Here is a 16,239-nt window from a genome sequence, read left to right as displayed (position 1 = left end):
TGTAATACAATGGCTGTATTTATATGGCCTTTTATTGGAACAGATAGTCCAAAGGATAAATATCTGTTATTGCTACTAATTAAAAGGCAAGGGATCCCTTAATGAAAACAGAAGAGATATGCTTATTTGGAGATGAAGGACTGACCTAGGCATGGTTCCTTGAGCAATATGCATGCAACTACATGCAGTATGCATTCACAGTGTATGGGTTTGTAACATCTCTTATGGTACATAATTGAGATTTGCTTATTGACACCTGAAATTTTCAGAGAAATATATTTCTCTGAAATGCTCTAGAGATCACTGTTGGACAAAATCAGCCCTGGCAGCAGAGCCATTACCTACTCCTGTGTAGGTAAAATTGCATCTTTAAAACAATGTCTGCCAGAATATATCTGATACTGGATTCACTTCCAGAGAAATTCTGGTTTCTCTTTCTGCATGCTGTGTTTTTTCACTTTGGGAAACATAGATACTGATCTTTCCTCTTCTTCATTCCAGAAAAAATATACTTTTAAAAGTACTGTTACAGATTAATATTTTTTATATAAAGTGACAAAAATAGACCACTTTTGTTGAGAAAAGAGATGTGTTTGGATAGAAATCTGTTTTTCTCCCAAAGTTTTGCTTAACAAAACATAAGCATTTCTTCCAACAAATCCCAAGATGCAACAAATAATGGATACTGACTCCTGCTGATTTTTGTAAGTCTCTAGGCCCACCCAAACAAATGCATTCAAATGTAGGACACAAGAACTCAATCTTAAGCTATGATCAGCAGTATAAATATAATAATTCATATATATAAGTGCTAGCAGAATTTAAACATCTGAAAGAACTGACCACCTTGCTACAAATTATACATACCCCAGCCCAAGAGGTAATACCAGTGCAAACGCTGCTCTTCAGCAAACACTGCCACCACAATCAATGTGTGAAGATAAATGCCTTCGCAGAGCATCCAGAAGTAGTTGCAGCCCAACATGTACTGATGGAAGAACTGCAGCACTTTGCAGCTTACCTGTTAGACAAACGAGATAATGTCACACACCTGACCAGCATTTTGCATTTAAGCAGGCAAAGACAAATATTACTGATAGGCTGTAAGCAGCAGAGCAGAACAAAAATCCCCAGCTCTTCCTGGGTTTGTTCAGTACCTATCAGTGACAGGGATTTAAAACTCTTAGAAATGAGATGAATGGAATAAACGGCCCTCCACAATAGAAAAAAAAATTATAATAGCACTCCAAAAAGTACCACTTAACAAAAAAAATCTTCAAAAGTTGGTACTCTGATGTTTTTTAAACAAGCAACTTGTTCTAGGAGCACAAGAAAGGCTTTGAAGATGACAGCAACTGAGAGCTCTGGTTTGTGTGTTTTCTTTTACTTTTGATCAAACTTTTCTAAGGTTTGTTCAGTTCTCACATCTGAGCCAGAGTCACTTACTCTTTAAACTGCACCCAGCTCTGAACTCAGGAAGAGCAAGTGCTGTTGGCAGTGGAGATATTTTTTGGTAGGGTACCAGGGACATTAGCTTCACCTCTTTGCAAGAAGACAGCTTTACGTTGTTTTGTCCAAATGACAAAGCAACACATGGAGCTAAACAGAGCCAGTGAAGCTGGGAAGTGGTTCCTGCCTGAGGTTCAGATAAGGTTGCAGACATAGACCTTGAGAAGAGACTGTGGCTTCAAGATGCTGGGAAGCGGGCAGATAGTGGAGTGAAGCATGTTGTGTCCACTTCTGGAGAGCCAGCTGGTGTGGGACAATGCTGTTCCTCTTCTGAGAGGATCTCATATCCATCCGTCTCCTCAGAGAGGGCAATGAAGTCTTCCATGTGGGCTTCCATGCCACCAGCACACAGGAGGGCCAGGAGGAGTGGGAAAGTGTTGCTGTGCTGGCAGAGACCCACTGCTCCTGGGGGAGCACCACATGCTACTTGGAAATCTGAGGTCACAGCAGTGATGGCAAAATGACAGTCATCATCTGTGGCCACAGGAAAATATTCCTTCCCCATAACTTCTGCGGATGTTTTCCAAACTGATGACCTGGGCTGTAAGAGATGTCTTCAGGATTTACTTGTCTCTTTGAAGAGGCATTTTGGCAGTTCAGCAGGTAGAGGACTGCATGTTCTGCACCTGTCTGGACTGCCCCTCTAGAGCAGAAAAGCTGGTTAGCCATCCAGTGCACCACCTTCTGTTGCTGAAAAGCATTCCCAAAGCAATTGCCTGAACACGTGCATTTAGTTCTGTTTCAATATTTGCAGTGCATCTTGCTACTTGTGAAAATATAGGATTATTGACAGGTTAGGATATAGGATTCTGACAGGATTGACTTGAAGGACTGATTTTTATTTTTGGTGATTCATTTTTTCTGCTCATAACACAAAGCAAAGCAGACAGTCACATCTTTGTTGACACCACACATCAACAGGTTTTACAAAGTATGCCCACAAAGGGTTGTACAGTGGTTTGAAAAGGTAAAAAAAAAAAAAAAAAAGAAAAAAAAGAAAAAGGAAGAAGTTTTTGCTACTTTTTCTGTTGATAAATGTGTTCACTAAGGTTCTTAAATAATCCTTGGACTGCTTTTCACAGGTTTGGGTCAATATGTTTCCTGCCCTGTTCCCTCAAACGTGCCCAACGCCCCCTCCCAGCTGGTGGCTGGCCTTTCTCACTTCTCTCCTTATCAATCAACCACCCCCAAAGGGCTGCCTTGAGTGACAGGTGCTTCCCAAGGGCTGCACACACATTCAGGTGGCACCTTCCCCAGCCTCTAAAAAGTCAGCAAACTTTCTGAGCCATCACAGCAGCTTTCCAGACAGGTTTGATAAAATCCACCACATCCCAGGTTTGGTCTGGGCCAGCCCCATGCTCCCCTGTGGGGATCTCCTTGGAGGAGCTGCAGGTCAGGGGTGGACCGGAGAGCTCAAGGCATCATTTCCCCAGTAGCTCTGGCAGGAGCGACTCGGGGTGCTGGCACCTTGTGCACAGGCTGGTTCTGCTCCTGCCAGTGCCAAGGTTACCCAGTTTTCCATCCAGGCACTGAGGCTCTGGGAACAGTCTCGTGCTGCGACTGGCAGCTGGAGGGGAGCAGAGCATGGCCAGTGAGTTCTGCAACAAAATCCACAGTAGGTTCTCAAACCTGTCATTTGAACTTAATGCTTTCACCATTTCATATTGCCGAACTAAAAGGGAGATGACTACGGAGTGCCCTTGCTTCTCCCTGGCAGCTGTTTGCAGGGTTCACTGGCTCACTGAGCAGACAGGGTGAACCCTGCTTCAGTTGTTTGAACTAAGTCAGTCTTTGCTGGAACTTTCACCTGTAGCTCAAACAAACGCACACACAGAAAGCACACTGCCTGAGTACTACATACCTAAACTCATTTACTTCATTTCCTCAACATTTCTTCCTCTCCTGTACCCTCCTGTGAACTGTCACTTGTGGCTTTAAAAATGAAATCATATACTTGTCTTCTAGAGTAATGGCCATACAGACAGCTCACAACTCTTTAGAGGAATCTACTCACTTCCTACGCAGTAAGTTAAAGTAGTAAGAATACCATTGGCAAAACATTAAGGATGGGTGTGGTAAGTACTCAGATCCGTATCACATTACTTTGAGAATGAATCTGAAAAAGGTATCATAAAGAGTTTAAGCACAATGCGCTGAGATAGGTAATGATAAATTCAACTAATCAAACTACAGCAAAAATCAACCTTTGCTTTGGATGAGCTAAGAAACGCAGCATGTTTCATCTGTGGCTAAGTGATGCTATGAAAATATTTTCGTACAATCAAAAGAGAGTGGTTTTCTTAGGTCAGAGCAGGTAAGAGAGAAGAACCTGTTCCTGGTGAGAAATGGATTCACACATGATACAAATAAAACATGACAAATGTAACCAACATCTCAGTGTACATTAGTCTTCGCTGGGAAAATTGCAGAACTAGTAAGTTTTAGGAAGTGTTTATTCTTACAGAAACAAGTAAAACAAAACTGCAAGTTGATCCAAAGCAATTCTTCTACCTTTTCCATTCTTGGAAACTGACTAATTGCTAACTTTGAGATAAAAAAACACATCTGGGGTTTCAGTCTTCTGCTGAAATCAAATGTTTTCTTGCATGTTCTTTGAGGCAGAGGCTCTGTCCTTGTCGTGTCTTGTACAATATGCAGCACGGTCCAGCCCAGGGCTAGACTGCTTCCCGCCTGCTGGAAATACCACACAGCGGAGAGGAAACCATGTGGGAGGTCCCTGCAGCATGTGGAAGATACCTGCCTGACACAGCCGGCCAGTGAGCCAGCCAGGGGAGATGCCCCACTGGACCTGCTGTTTACAAACAGGGAAGGTTTGGTGGGTGATGTGGAGGTCAGAGGATATCTTGGGCATAGCGATCATGAGTTGAAAGAGTTTCCAATTCTGAGAGAAGCGAGGCAGCAGAACCACTACCTTGGCCTTCCCAAGGGCTGAGTTTGGCCTGTTGGGGGCCTGGTTGATGGAGTCCCTTGGGAGGCATTCCTGAAGGGCAAGGGGTCCAGGAAGGCTGGGCATTCCTCAAGAAGGAAATCTTAAAGGTGCAGGAGCAGGTTGTCCCCATGTGCCGAAAGGTGAGCCAGTGGGGAAGGTGACTGGCCTGGCTGAACAGAGCTTCGGCTGGAACTCAGGGGGAAAAAATTGTTTACCACTCTTAGAAGAAGGAGCAGGCAACTCTGGAGGACCACAAGTATGTCACAAGGTTATGCAGGGCACAGATTAGAGAGGCGAAAGCCCAGCTAGAACATGGGCTGGCTACTGCCATAAAAAGATAACAAAAAAAGTTGTTACAAATTCATTAGAAACAGGAGGGCCAAGGAGAATGTGCCCTTTATTGGACACGGCAGGGAACACTGCCATAAGAGATGAGGAAAAGGCTGAGGTAATTAATGCTTTCTTTGCCTCAGTCTTTAATAAAAAGACGAGCTTCCCTCTGGGTACTCAGCCCCCTGAGCTGGAAGACAGGGACAGGGAGGAGCAGAATGAAGTCCCCACAGTCCAGGAGGAAGAGGTCAGTGACCTGCTGCTCCACTTAGACACACACAGGTCTATGGTGCCGGATGGGATCCACCGGAGGGTACCTAGGGAGCTGACAGAGGAGCTCACCAAGCCACTCTCCATAATTCATCAACAGTCCTGGCAAACTGGCGAGGTCCCAGACGCCTGGATGTTAGCCAATGTGATGTCCATCTACCAGAAGGGCTGCAAGGAGAATCTGGGGAACTACAGGCCTGTCAGCCTGACCTCAGTGCTGGGGAAGGTTATGGAGCAGATGATCCCAAGTGCCACCACACAGCATATGCAGGGCAACCAGGGGATCAGGCCCAGCCAGCACAGGGTTATAAAAGGCAGGTCCCGCTTGATGAACCTGATCTCCTTCCATGACAAGGTGACCTGCCTAGTGGATGAGGGAAAGGCTGTGGATGTTGTCTACATGGACCTTAGTAAAGCCTTTGATCAATGGGCCGAGGCCAGTTGTATGAGGTTCAGCAAGGAGAAGTGCTGGGTCCTGCACTGGGGTCACAACAGCCCCACACAACACTACGGGCTTGGGGAAAATGGCTGGAAAGCTGCCTGGTGGGAAAGGACGTGGGGGTGCTGGTTGACAGCCGGTTGAACATGAGCCAGCAGTGTGCCCAGGTGGCCAAGAAGGCCAACAGCATCCTGGCTTGTATCTGAAACACTGTGGCCAGCAGGACTAAGGCAGTGATCATCCCCCTGTACTGGGCACTGGTGAGGCTGCACCTCAAACACTGTGTTCAGCTTTGGGCCCCTCACACCAAGAGGGACGTTGAGGTTCTGGAGCGTGTCCAGAGAAGGGCAAAGAAGCTGGTGAAGGGTCTGGAGCACAAGGCTTATGAGGAGCGGCTGAGGGAACTGGGGGTGTTCAGTCTGGAGAGGAGGAGGCTCAGCAGGGATCTTATCACTCTTTACAGCTGCCTGGAAGGAGGCTGTAGGCAGGTGGGGGTTGGTCTCTTCTCCCCAGATAACAAGCAGCAGGACAAAACAAAATGGCCTCAAATTGCACCAAGGGAGGTTTAGCTTGGATATTAGGAAAAATTTCTTCACTGAAGGGATCGTCAAGCATTGGAACAGGCTGCCCAGGGAGGTGGAGGAATCACCATCCCCAGAGGCATTTGAAAAACATGTAGGTGCAGTGCTTGGCAACATGGTTCAGTGATGGACTTGGCAGCCCTGGGTTAATTGTTGGAGCTGATGATCTCAAATGTCTTTTCCAACCTAAATGAGTCTATAATTCAAAGGATTATCACAGCACCTTCATGCTATGAGAGTAAATTGTCATGAGCACCCAGTCTATGGGTGTGCAGGTGACGGAAGCTAGTGGGTTTTAATTCATGAGTAGACAGGCTGAGAGGAAATAGCTGGTTCTTTCTAGCGCAGCCCAGTAACTGTTGCTCAGGCTGGTGTGCCTGTCTCCTAAACAGAGGAATAAACAAATGCTCCTGTTTTCAAGAGCCTGGAGACAGCATTGCAGTGCACAGCTTGGTGGCTATGTAGCAGGGAAAATGTGATACAATTATCATGGAAGCCCCCAAAGGCAGGTAACCACATAAGAAAGCAGCTCCTGTGTGGCTCTGGGAGGATGGCTAAGAATGAACCCTTTTTTGGCAAAATGCAGCCTGGCAAGAAACTCAATCTGCAAGCAAGGAGGCTGCCTCCTCCTACTTTGTCTCACTGCACTGTTGAACACAAAAGCTGAGGAAAGTTCTTTTAAAGATTTGCAGGAGAGCACCCAAGGAAAAATCTCCTTTATTAATTTTCCTTCCTCATGAAAGCAACTGGCAATGGCCTTAAATTCTGGCTGCTGAGAGGCAAAAGGGGTCAATAGGAATACAGCCAGTCATATTCCTTTCCCTTGCAAGTCTTGCTAAGAGTCATGTAACTCTTGTGTACACCTTAGCTTCAAAAAAAAACACTTCAGAAAGATGCTGGAACCATTCAAAGAGAAGAAATAAAATAATTTATTCTCCTTTTACAAGAAGGAGCTAGAACTGGTGTCTATGATGTTTTGCAGGATATACTGGCATATTATTAATACTGTTCATGTTCAAGTCCTGTTGAAGGAGTCCCAAAGGTCCATCTGCCTACGCAGGCCCCTGCAATTGCCCAGTAATGTAATTGGCATGCCAGTCTCCTCTGCGAATCCAGCAACCTCTCATCACATGCAATTGTCATTTCTCTGTTACGGCTTTCCTTGGTTATTGGTTAATAGCTTATGGAAAGAAAGCTGCAGCATTAATTACCATCACTACCCATTATGGCAAATCAAAGCAAAACACTCAAGACTACATAAAACCCAGAATACCATCTTCACCAATAATAGCAATTTATATATATAACAATAATAATGTGAAATAAGCTGCTAATTGTTTTTGAGCAGGTCTTCCTAGTAATTCAGTCAAAGGACTGACTCAGTTTTGGCATTGGAAAGTTGTACAGATTCCTGCGCGCCCTCATTCCTGTGATACTCTCCTGGGTGAACCAACTTAGGCTGGCAAGTTAGGAGGTCTGTTTTTCACCAGTCCTTACCAACTCCAGAGAGGCTGACCTATGGAAAGTGAGGGTGGGATAGCCTTTTGGTCTGCAAAACAAAACCCCTCTCAAATACTCACTATCCATTGAAATGCCCCCAACTGACATTTCAAATAAATTGTTAAAAATAAGCCAACCAAGGTTATCGATTCTAAACCAAGACAGCTATATGGACCATCACGACAGCTGTGCACTTCTTTGTTTAAAAGTAAATAAACTTATTTGACCATATTAGTCTGGTTCCTTTTCACCTTTGTAAACCTCCCCAGTGCACAGCAGTGAGGAACCCTCCTTGAGGAGAGTTTGTACTGCTTGCTACAGAGGCCAGACATGATTTGCTCAAATTCAGTTTGAAGGCAGTGCAATAATATATTCTCAGACATACTTAACTTAGGATTTTAAAGGAGCAACTTGAAGTTTGGTTACTGCCCTGCCTTACACTTTTTTTTTTTTTTTCTGGCTATTAGAACGCTATTCTATGAAAATATTCTTAAATTCCAAGTATCCACATGTTACAGAAATAAGCAATAAAAAGACTTTCCAAAGCAAGACAGTGCTAAGTATTGTAGCTGTAAATCACTGGCCATCAGAACGTCATACCATTATACAAGACATCTACTGTGAGTCATCCATTAAATTGTGTTCCAGTCAGAAACCTGGCACAGAGGGGCTCAGGCTAAGATTAATGTTTTAATATACTTTTAAACCACTTACAGAACAAAATGTACACAGTTGCTCAGAGGGATCCTAGGTTTTGTGTTACAAGAAAGCAAAATATGAAATTAAACAAGAGGGATATTTTTAACAGCATCTGTGTCCATGCCTACACTATAGCAAAGCTGCCAGCCCAGAATTAGGCATTCTGGACAAGAATTAATATGGCTACTTCTGCACATCCTTCAGCCTTGGCTGTGGTAGTGACTGCTCTCCCTGGGCTGCAGCTTTGAACTCCGCAGGGTGCTGTGCTGAGCTCCCACGGGGCTCCTGTGGCACATCCAGCACCGCCAGTGCCTGGCGGCCACCAGCTCCTCGCTCACAAGGTGCGAGGCAGAGCAAAATGCAGCCTCATCATACCCGATGGGTTTTATTAGCTTGGTTTCTGAGCTGGGGTTGCCAGGAGGAGGCACCTTTTCAGGCAGGCACTGTAAGTATGAGCCCAACTGATGGAGGAGGGCAGAGAGGCCACTCTTGTCTGAAGAGGGGCCCCGAGAAGGAGAGAACAGGGGCAGTCAGGGTAGTCTGAAAAAATAGTACAGGAACTACTGAATCTGCTGTTCATTTGAACTGGAAGTGGAGTCAGAGTGCTCACAATGTGTGCTGCCATCTTCTCCCAGTGGTGGGAGGTAATCCTCAAATAAAAAGGGGTAAGAGCTTCAGTTATTCCAGGCACCTCTCCACCACCATCACACATTCATGCAATGCTCTGGCTGATTTTGCAGCCACACCTGAGCTCTGGGCATGCTGTGGTGCCCCGAGCCAGGCTAGTTTAAGCCTACATGGAGTATACCTAACAGCCAACTGTACTTAAGTTTACATGTGAGGTGTAAGATCTAGACCTGCAAAGCCATTTCCCAGGGACTAGGTACTCGCATAGCTTTAATGAAATGAATACAACTGCTCCATGATTCAGTGAAATGCTCCAGGGATTTTATAATGGTACGACTGGGATTTATGAGACTAAATGTAGACACCTAAGCTGTCTCTCCTGCAGTTGAAAGATGACAAGTGAAGAGAGGTGATGGAGATTACAGCAAAAATATCCTCATCCTAAAGGAGATATCTAAAATAAGTCAGATGGATAGCGCCCTGAATGTGACTGTCTTTAGCTATAAGAGCAGCATGGGGCAATTAGCTCAGCTGTATCTACAAAAGGTGCCCAAATGTAAGATGTACCTGACCTTAAATGCCTGTGTGCGTTTCAGCTCTCTGGATGCACTCAGACTCTGTTCCAGTGCCTTTCCTGGGGTGACCTGCTGGCCAGGGGGAGCCCCTAACCCTTTGAAGGATCTTAGGCCAAGGGAACACCAGGGAATTCAGAAAAGTTGGCTGTATGCAACTATAAGCTATTCAGAAGTCAAATGGTGAGGAAAGGATCTTAATCATCCAAATAACTGACCTGTTACCGGTTGATGGCTCATTCTGCCAACTAAAGCTGAAAGCCATGCAGGTAAGTAGCTCAAGCCTCTTGCTTTTTTCTGCTTCCTGAAAGTCATTACTGTTTCTCCCATACTCTTACCCCATGTGCTTGGCTGTTATCTGTAACGACATTTTGATGCCCTTTTATTTATTTATTTTCTATTTCAGTCTGCTTCTGTTTGATCTTAAATACCTTCCAGAGGAGCAATAATACAGGTCTGCACAGCAGTCACTGAAGGGGAATCAAATAGCATGGATGGAATTCATCTCACTTAACCTGGATGTCTGACTTCATGGTATAGGTATGTAGACTGAAGTAGTACCTGGAGAGGAATGAGTACTCTGCATTTAATTCACCTGACCTGTTTCATCCACCTGCAAGGTCTCTTGGACTCAGACACAGCTGCTTGCACGGGCAGTGCTGCCATTTAATCAGACAAATCCCAGTGAGGAAAACAGCTGTGGCAGCACAGTATCAGGGAGAATATTGTGTTTTGGAATTGCCCTTCTGTTTTGGAGTGAGTTACGGTACTGTCCTGAGGGGAATTAATTTTGAAAATTCTTTCGAGGTCTTTTGAAAAAAAATCTGCTTTCTGGCTAATTCAGATTCAAATTTCTCACATTTTAGGTACTCCCTTTTAAAGGCACATGGTAAGGAAAACTTGGAGAGGAACCACAAGTTTAAATTTAATTATATTGAATTAGTAGTTGCTTCTACAACAGTCAGGTTTCTATACATAACTGATGTATATTCCCAGAGAAATATCAAAACCCAGCCTGCTTAAATGCTCTATTCACATTGGAGCCCTCGTGTACAAAGCACAGGAGCAGGAGTTCATTAGAGGATGCCACGTCCATACGGTGTAGCACAGAATCCACCGAAAAGGCTACCGTTAGCATTTTCACTTGTTGATCTGACATTTAAGAAAGAATTGCTACTTGACATTTTTCCATGCCTGTGTTTTTAGGGGTTAATAACATATCATTTGTTTACCTCTCAGGCTCTTAGATGCATACACAGGAGTCAGTGCAATTGATAGAAAACTATGGCTACCCAGGTCCCACCCTATATTTTCAGGTCATCTTCACTTTGTAATTACAACCCTCTCCCATCTCTTGAGAAAAACCAAAGGGAAAAATGATAAAAAGCCTCAGTAAAGCACAGAGAATTGAATTTGTGTCAGAACTCAGTCAAGCACAACTCCACACCATGAAAGACTAACAGCCTTTCAGGGACCGCTACAGCTCAGTTCTGAGGGTGAAATAAATACCGCTTGAGCAGCAGTTCTGGAGGCATGTCATGAATTTGAGGAAATATGGAAGGGATTAATTCATTTTGCACATACAGCCAGAGTGTGCTTTGCTATGATAACACCTCATATAAAAACCCCAAACAGGAGAATTACAGTCGATGACAGCAAGACCAGGGATGTTGAGCCCTTCTGATTTTGAAAAGAGCTGTCCTGGGAGTGGTCACTTCTCAGTGCCACAACGGCAGAGCTTCAGGGTCCAGGGGTGGTGCAGGTTCACAATGATTAGGCAGAATGACAGGTTAAATCAGACTTTTCACAGAGACATTTAAATCTGCAGTTTGGTCTGTGTGCTCAGTATTCCACCTCCATCCTTGCTGGAGCTAAGAGCACAGGTCTTTCTCGCTTGTGCAGAAAATATGCAGTCTAAAAACCTGGGAACAAGCCCTAGGACCTGATGACTTCAGCTTTGGGACAGCAATGCATTTTGCAGTACAAAGTCCTTTCTGGAATCACATTTCTGGAGAAAACAGCACTCCGACTCCTAAATACGAGGCTGTGTGTAGGGATCACACTGCTGAAATACCATCCACAGGATCTGACACAGCCTGGGTCATTTTGACACGAAATACCTTGGGACTGAGCTTACATGAAAGCTGTCATCCCTCCCTTCATGATTCTGCAACAGTTTTGAGAAACCAGAGTCTATACTAATAGATACAGCTTTAAAAGAAGAGCAAGCAACTGAAATGTAGACAGAATAATTCCTGAGGAAAGTAAGATGAGGAAATCTGTCCCAAAATAAACACTTATTTTTAGACTCTTAAACCTTTTTCCCCTCCTGATTGCAACTGTTAACTTGATGGTGCCTTCCCACTGAGAAAGCATCCATAATAACGTTGTTGAGAAAGCTCAGATCTTTCTCAGAGATAGTGACTGACTGACTTCTTTACAGTCCAGATTCAGTTGTTCCATATAAACCACAAATACTCTTCACAGAAATGTCATTTATGAATGCTGTGAATGTCCTTTACTCATTCATACTTCATATTCTGGGCATGGCACACTACATTATTAGATTACAGATCACACTACAGTGAATCTGACACCACCGGGATTTCATGGTGCTTTGTTTCTCCATTACTCTGAGAGTTTTGAGAATACAAACAAGAATATAAAGACCTTGGGAAAAATGATGGGAATTACTGCTCCGTTTCATGCCATTTAGACCCTGACAGATCTGTCTTAAAATGAATGCAGGTATTAATCCAGCCTGAAAATTTGTGAGAATTCTTTGAATATGGCTGGTTCTGAATTCACAGCATTCCTTAGTCTGCATTAATGTCACTGAACCTTGTGGGCGGGGCAAGACTTGATCTTTCCTAGCATAGATGAAGAGATTCTGATTTACATCTGAATTACTGCAGTGTTATGCCAGTGCAACCCAGTGATTTCAGGGAGAGTAAAACTGGCGCATCAGAGTCCTGGCACTGCCCATGAGCTTACTGCTGGCAGAACCTTCACTTGCAAATGATACACCAGCATCATACAAACTCATCCTCCTCAAAGTGAACACATGTTCTTGAACCAGTTGCAGCCATTCCCTGCCTCCAAGGAAGGTTACACTTCCCTTTGCTCACAGGCACAGGACACCGTCAGTGATCCCACACTGGCCGTGCCTGTGTGCCAGAGCTGGAGAGCAGGCGATCCTGTCCCTGTGCAACCTGCACAGTACTGTTCCACCTTCCTTGTCCCTGCAGCTTTGCAGGGCTGGACAGGACTCACGAGGAGGAGTCTAGACAGCAAATGCTGTCAGGAAGCAAAGAATTATACTCTGAGAAGTGCCGTTCTGCTGATACTAGAGAAATGCAATGGCAGCAGGAACAACTGTCCTCTCCACGTATCAGTGCTGCTTTGTGGATGAGGGCATAGGCAGATAGAGCAGGAATTTCCTTCCCCGGTCACCTCCTGAGGTGACTCCCCTGTAGACACACGCTCATCAGGGACTGTGCTTGCTTGTACCTCTCAGGCTCAGCCATTGCAGCTATGAACCTCAGAAATGTGATATGATGCTTTGTAGTCCAATTCAGAAATGCTCCTTAGTTGGGACAGCTTCTTTCTAAACCCGAGCATTAGAGCCAAGCCTTCCTGTTCTCCCTCTCTTTTTATTGATTTCCCAATTACCAGCAGCATCCTTTTTTGTTTGTTTGGGGTTTTGTTTTTGGGGTGGGGGGGGGAGTGTTAGCGACTACACTGGTTCCTGTTTCAAAAGATAGCTTGTGACTCTTTTGTCCTGGTATAGCATCTGATATATCAGGAAAGAACTTGTGCCACTTAAACACCTACTTTTCTTCTCTGCTTTACTGATAAAAGCCAATGACAAGACAAGCAGCTGTCACAGAGGAGATGGGAGGGATGAGAGATGCGAGCTCAGCTTCGTGTACCTGCTCAGGCAAGGAAAAACTTATAGTCTAAAGCACAGCCTTAGTCCTCTGCTTGTAAGTGATGAATTAAAAGGTTTGGTTCACTCACCCACAACAGGCATTTTGCTCACTGCTTTACTTTGGAGCTGAACAAAAAAAATGCCACAGTTTCATCACTGAACATGGTATGGTGAGGCACAAAACTGGTGGAAAAACTTTGACTTCCATAAAGCTTAGCATTTTATTCTCTCCTGGCCAATCTTGCTGAGCCAGTTTGTCCTAGTGAAGTCAATGCACAAACACAATCTGCAAATGCACAGAACTTGCACAATTTGTAAATTCAGAAATACATACTGGGCCCAGGCTCACCAAGCCTCATTCCTACACCTGAGGCAGCAGAAGGGCAATATTTTAAACAGCCATTTAGACACTTATCAGACAAAGGGCTCCTAGGCAAGATGATACAGTTTTCACAACAAACCAACCCTCTCCTACCATACTCAAGAAGACTTAGGAGACACAACCACCAGGCATTGGCCAGTAATTCTCTGTTAGAAGTTTGATCTTTGATTACTTTTGCATCTAGATAGTATTCTAAAATAGCTTTAGGTCATCTCTTTGGGGCTAAACTGGCTGCAGAGGCCCCTATGAGTAGTCTAGTAGAAGCAGGATGGAAGAACAGATGTACTAAGATGAATGAAAGAATTTGGAGATGCTTTGAGAGTGATAGAGAAACTCTAGAAATATTTACATTAATAAAGAATCAAATCATTTAACAAGAACAGAGTCTCATGAAGCTCCACCCCAAGCATAATACATAGAACAACTCACCAGATCACAACACCCTTCTGCTCTGCAGAACTCCACCTTTGCTGCTTCTGTGGGGAGCTGCACTATGGGGACTGCTTGGACTATTAAGGCAAACACAAGTCACATGGGGCAGCAGTTTTGCAATTTAACTTCATTGGTATGAGCTATGAGCCTCTTATTTGGGAAAAATATGTTTTACAATCCCCCAGCCTCTGCTAGGCTACATCAGAAGGAACTGAAAGCAACAAGAGATGAGATGGTAACATTTATATTATATAATAAAAGTCCTAAAACTGACACTGTTTCTGAAATGCTGTGAATCTTCTTTGGTTTTCTGGCTCTTTCCCTCTCTATTCCTTTAGGAAAAGGGGAAGTCACCAGTCCCCATAAATCACAGTAGCTACCCTTTATACACTCCATCTATCTATACAGCTCAACACTTTATTTCTGCTGTTTTACTGTGATAGGGAGGAAAACCTAATACTCTTGGGTAGTCATGGCTTTCACTTGAATCTGTCAATGGTGAGATTATTTATAGTGTTCTAGTATCCATGAAGATACTAGATTTTTTTTTTAATATTACTACTGCCATGGCCTTCCTTTACAGACTATAATGCTAGCGGGCACCAGCTTTTGTGGTCTCCTCACTTTGTCTTGGTCTCACTAATAATGCTGAGTGGGAAGCAGCTTAGTGGTTTCTCCTGAAGGCTTGCTTCCTACTAGGAGATGGGGTTTGGGCAGTACAGATAAAGCAAGTGCCCTTTGTCACCCTACCTCATGACCACAGTGATAGCAACTTCAGTGAAATGCCTGGGGAGGGGAAGGGACTACGTGCTCCTTTCAGAGACAGAGTGTGCATGTTGCACCATCAGCTAGAGCGGTAAACTGGCTCAGGATCTTTAAAGTATTTCTACATCTACACAAAGGGGCAAGAACAGACTTCAGCCTGTCACAACCTGTGTCCAAGGGGCGAGTGAGTTACAGACACTGCCAGCGGAAAGGACTGTGCCAGGCTCAGCCCTAGCCCATGCCCAACCTGTCCTTGCTGAGAAAATGAAATCACAGTGTTTGTAATGAAACATGGATTGCTTTGGGTTCTTCCTTACCAGCTCTGCTGCTGTACCCACGTAAGAGTGAATACAGGTTATTTATATATTAAGGCATAGATAAGCTGTGTGGCAGAGAGCTGGGACTTGACAGTGAGATTGGAGCATGCCTGAATGGATGCTGGATCTGATACACCATGGCCAAGCGCGAGACCCCACACAAACGTGGAGCACTGGCCCTTGCTATGGACTCTATAACTGCAACTGAAATGGAAACTCACATCATACAATGCCAGAAGCACGGGTGAAACTACTGCATGAAAGGTGAAGAGGCTACAGAAGAGCCTGGAGAAAGAGAACAGATATATCTACTGGGACAGGAAAGTGATAAAAATGCAGTAAGATTCCCAAAGCTTTTCTGGATGAGTTTCTAATGACTGAGGCGTTACTGATCCGTGACCAGCCTTAGTCCCATCTACAAACGTATTCATATTGGTGCCCATGGAGCCGATCAATTGTTCAGTTTCTCGTTAGCAGAGCTATCCCTCCAGTCATTAGCTGTATCCTTCTCTACCCCATCAGCACTAAGTATTAAAATTACTAGTCTTGTGGAGATCAAAAAAAGAAAAATGCAGATCTGATGTGCAATGCAGGAGCGGGCTGGAAACTAGGACCATGCGTGGCTATCAGTTAGCTGACAATTAGTGGGGGACGAATGGCGCCAAGGATGGCACCAAGGAAAGATAACACCTTGCAGTTAATTGCTGGTAGTTAACCACCAATCGGGGATTGCCTAGTATGCAACGCTTAGCTTCAAGAACCAACCTGTTTAAAACGCGCACCTTCTGAAAGTGTATATAAACTCGTGCTTCTGTACAATAAATTGACATTTGCTTGCACCAAGCTGCGTCCCGTCTCTTCATTCGCCGCAGTGCAAGGCTATATTAATAGATTAGGCAGCAAGAGTTTTATTTATATTTCCAGGGTTTTTAATG

General features: G+C 44.4%; 1 protein-coding gene across 1 annotated transcript in view; it reads right to left on the bottom strand.

Annotated features, from left to right (window-relative positions):
* CALCR (calcitonin receptor) overlaps positions 1 to 16,239 on the bottom strand; it is a 76,543-nt gene that overhangs the window by 25,320 nt on the left and 34,984 nt on the right. Inside the window, exon 7 of the mRNA XM_040593785.1 lies at positions 868 to 1,021. Coding sequence (XP_040449719.1) covers positions 868 to 1,021 — 154 coding nt within the window. The remainder of the gene's footprint in view (positions 1 to 867; positions 1,022 to 16,239) is intronic.

Source organism: Falco naumanni, chromosome 4 (genome assembly GCF_017639655.2).
Source record: "Falco naumanni isolate bFalNau1 chromosome 4, bFalNau1.pat, whole genome shotgun sequence".
NCBI lineage: Eukaryota > Metazoa > Chordata > Aves > Falconiformes > Falconidae > Falco > Falco naumanni.
The sequence above is the reverse complement of the archived record's forward strand: the minus strand, read 5'-3'. Positions and strand labels throughout refer to the sequence as shown.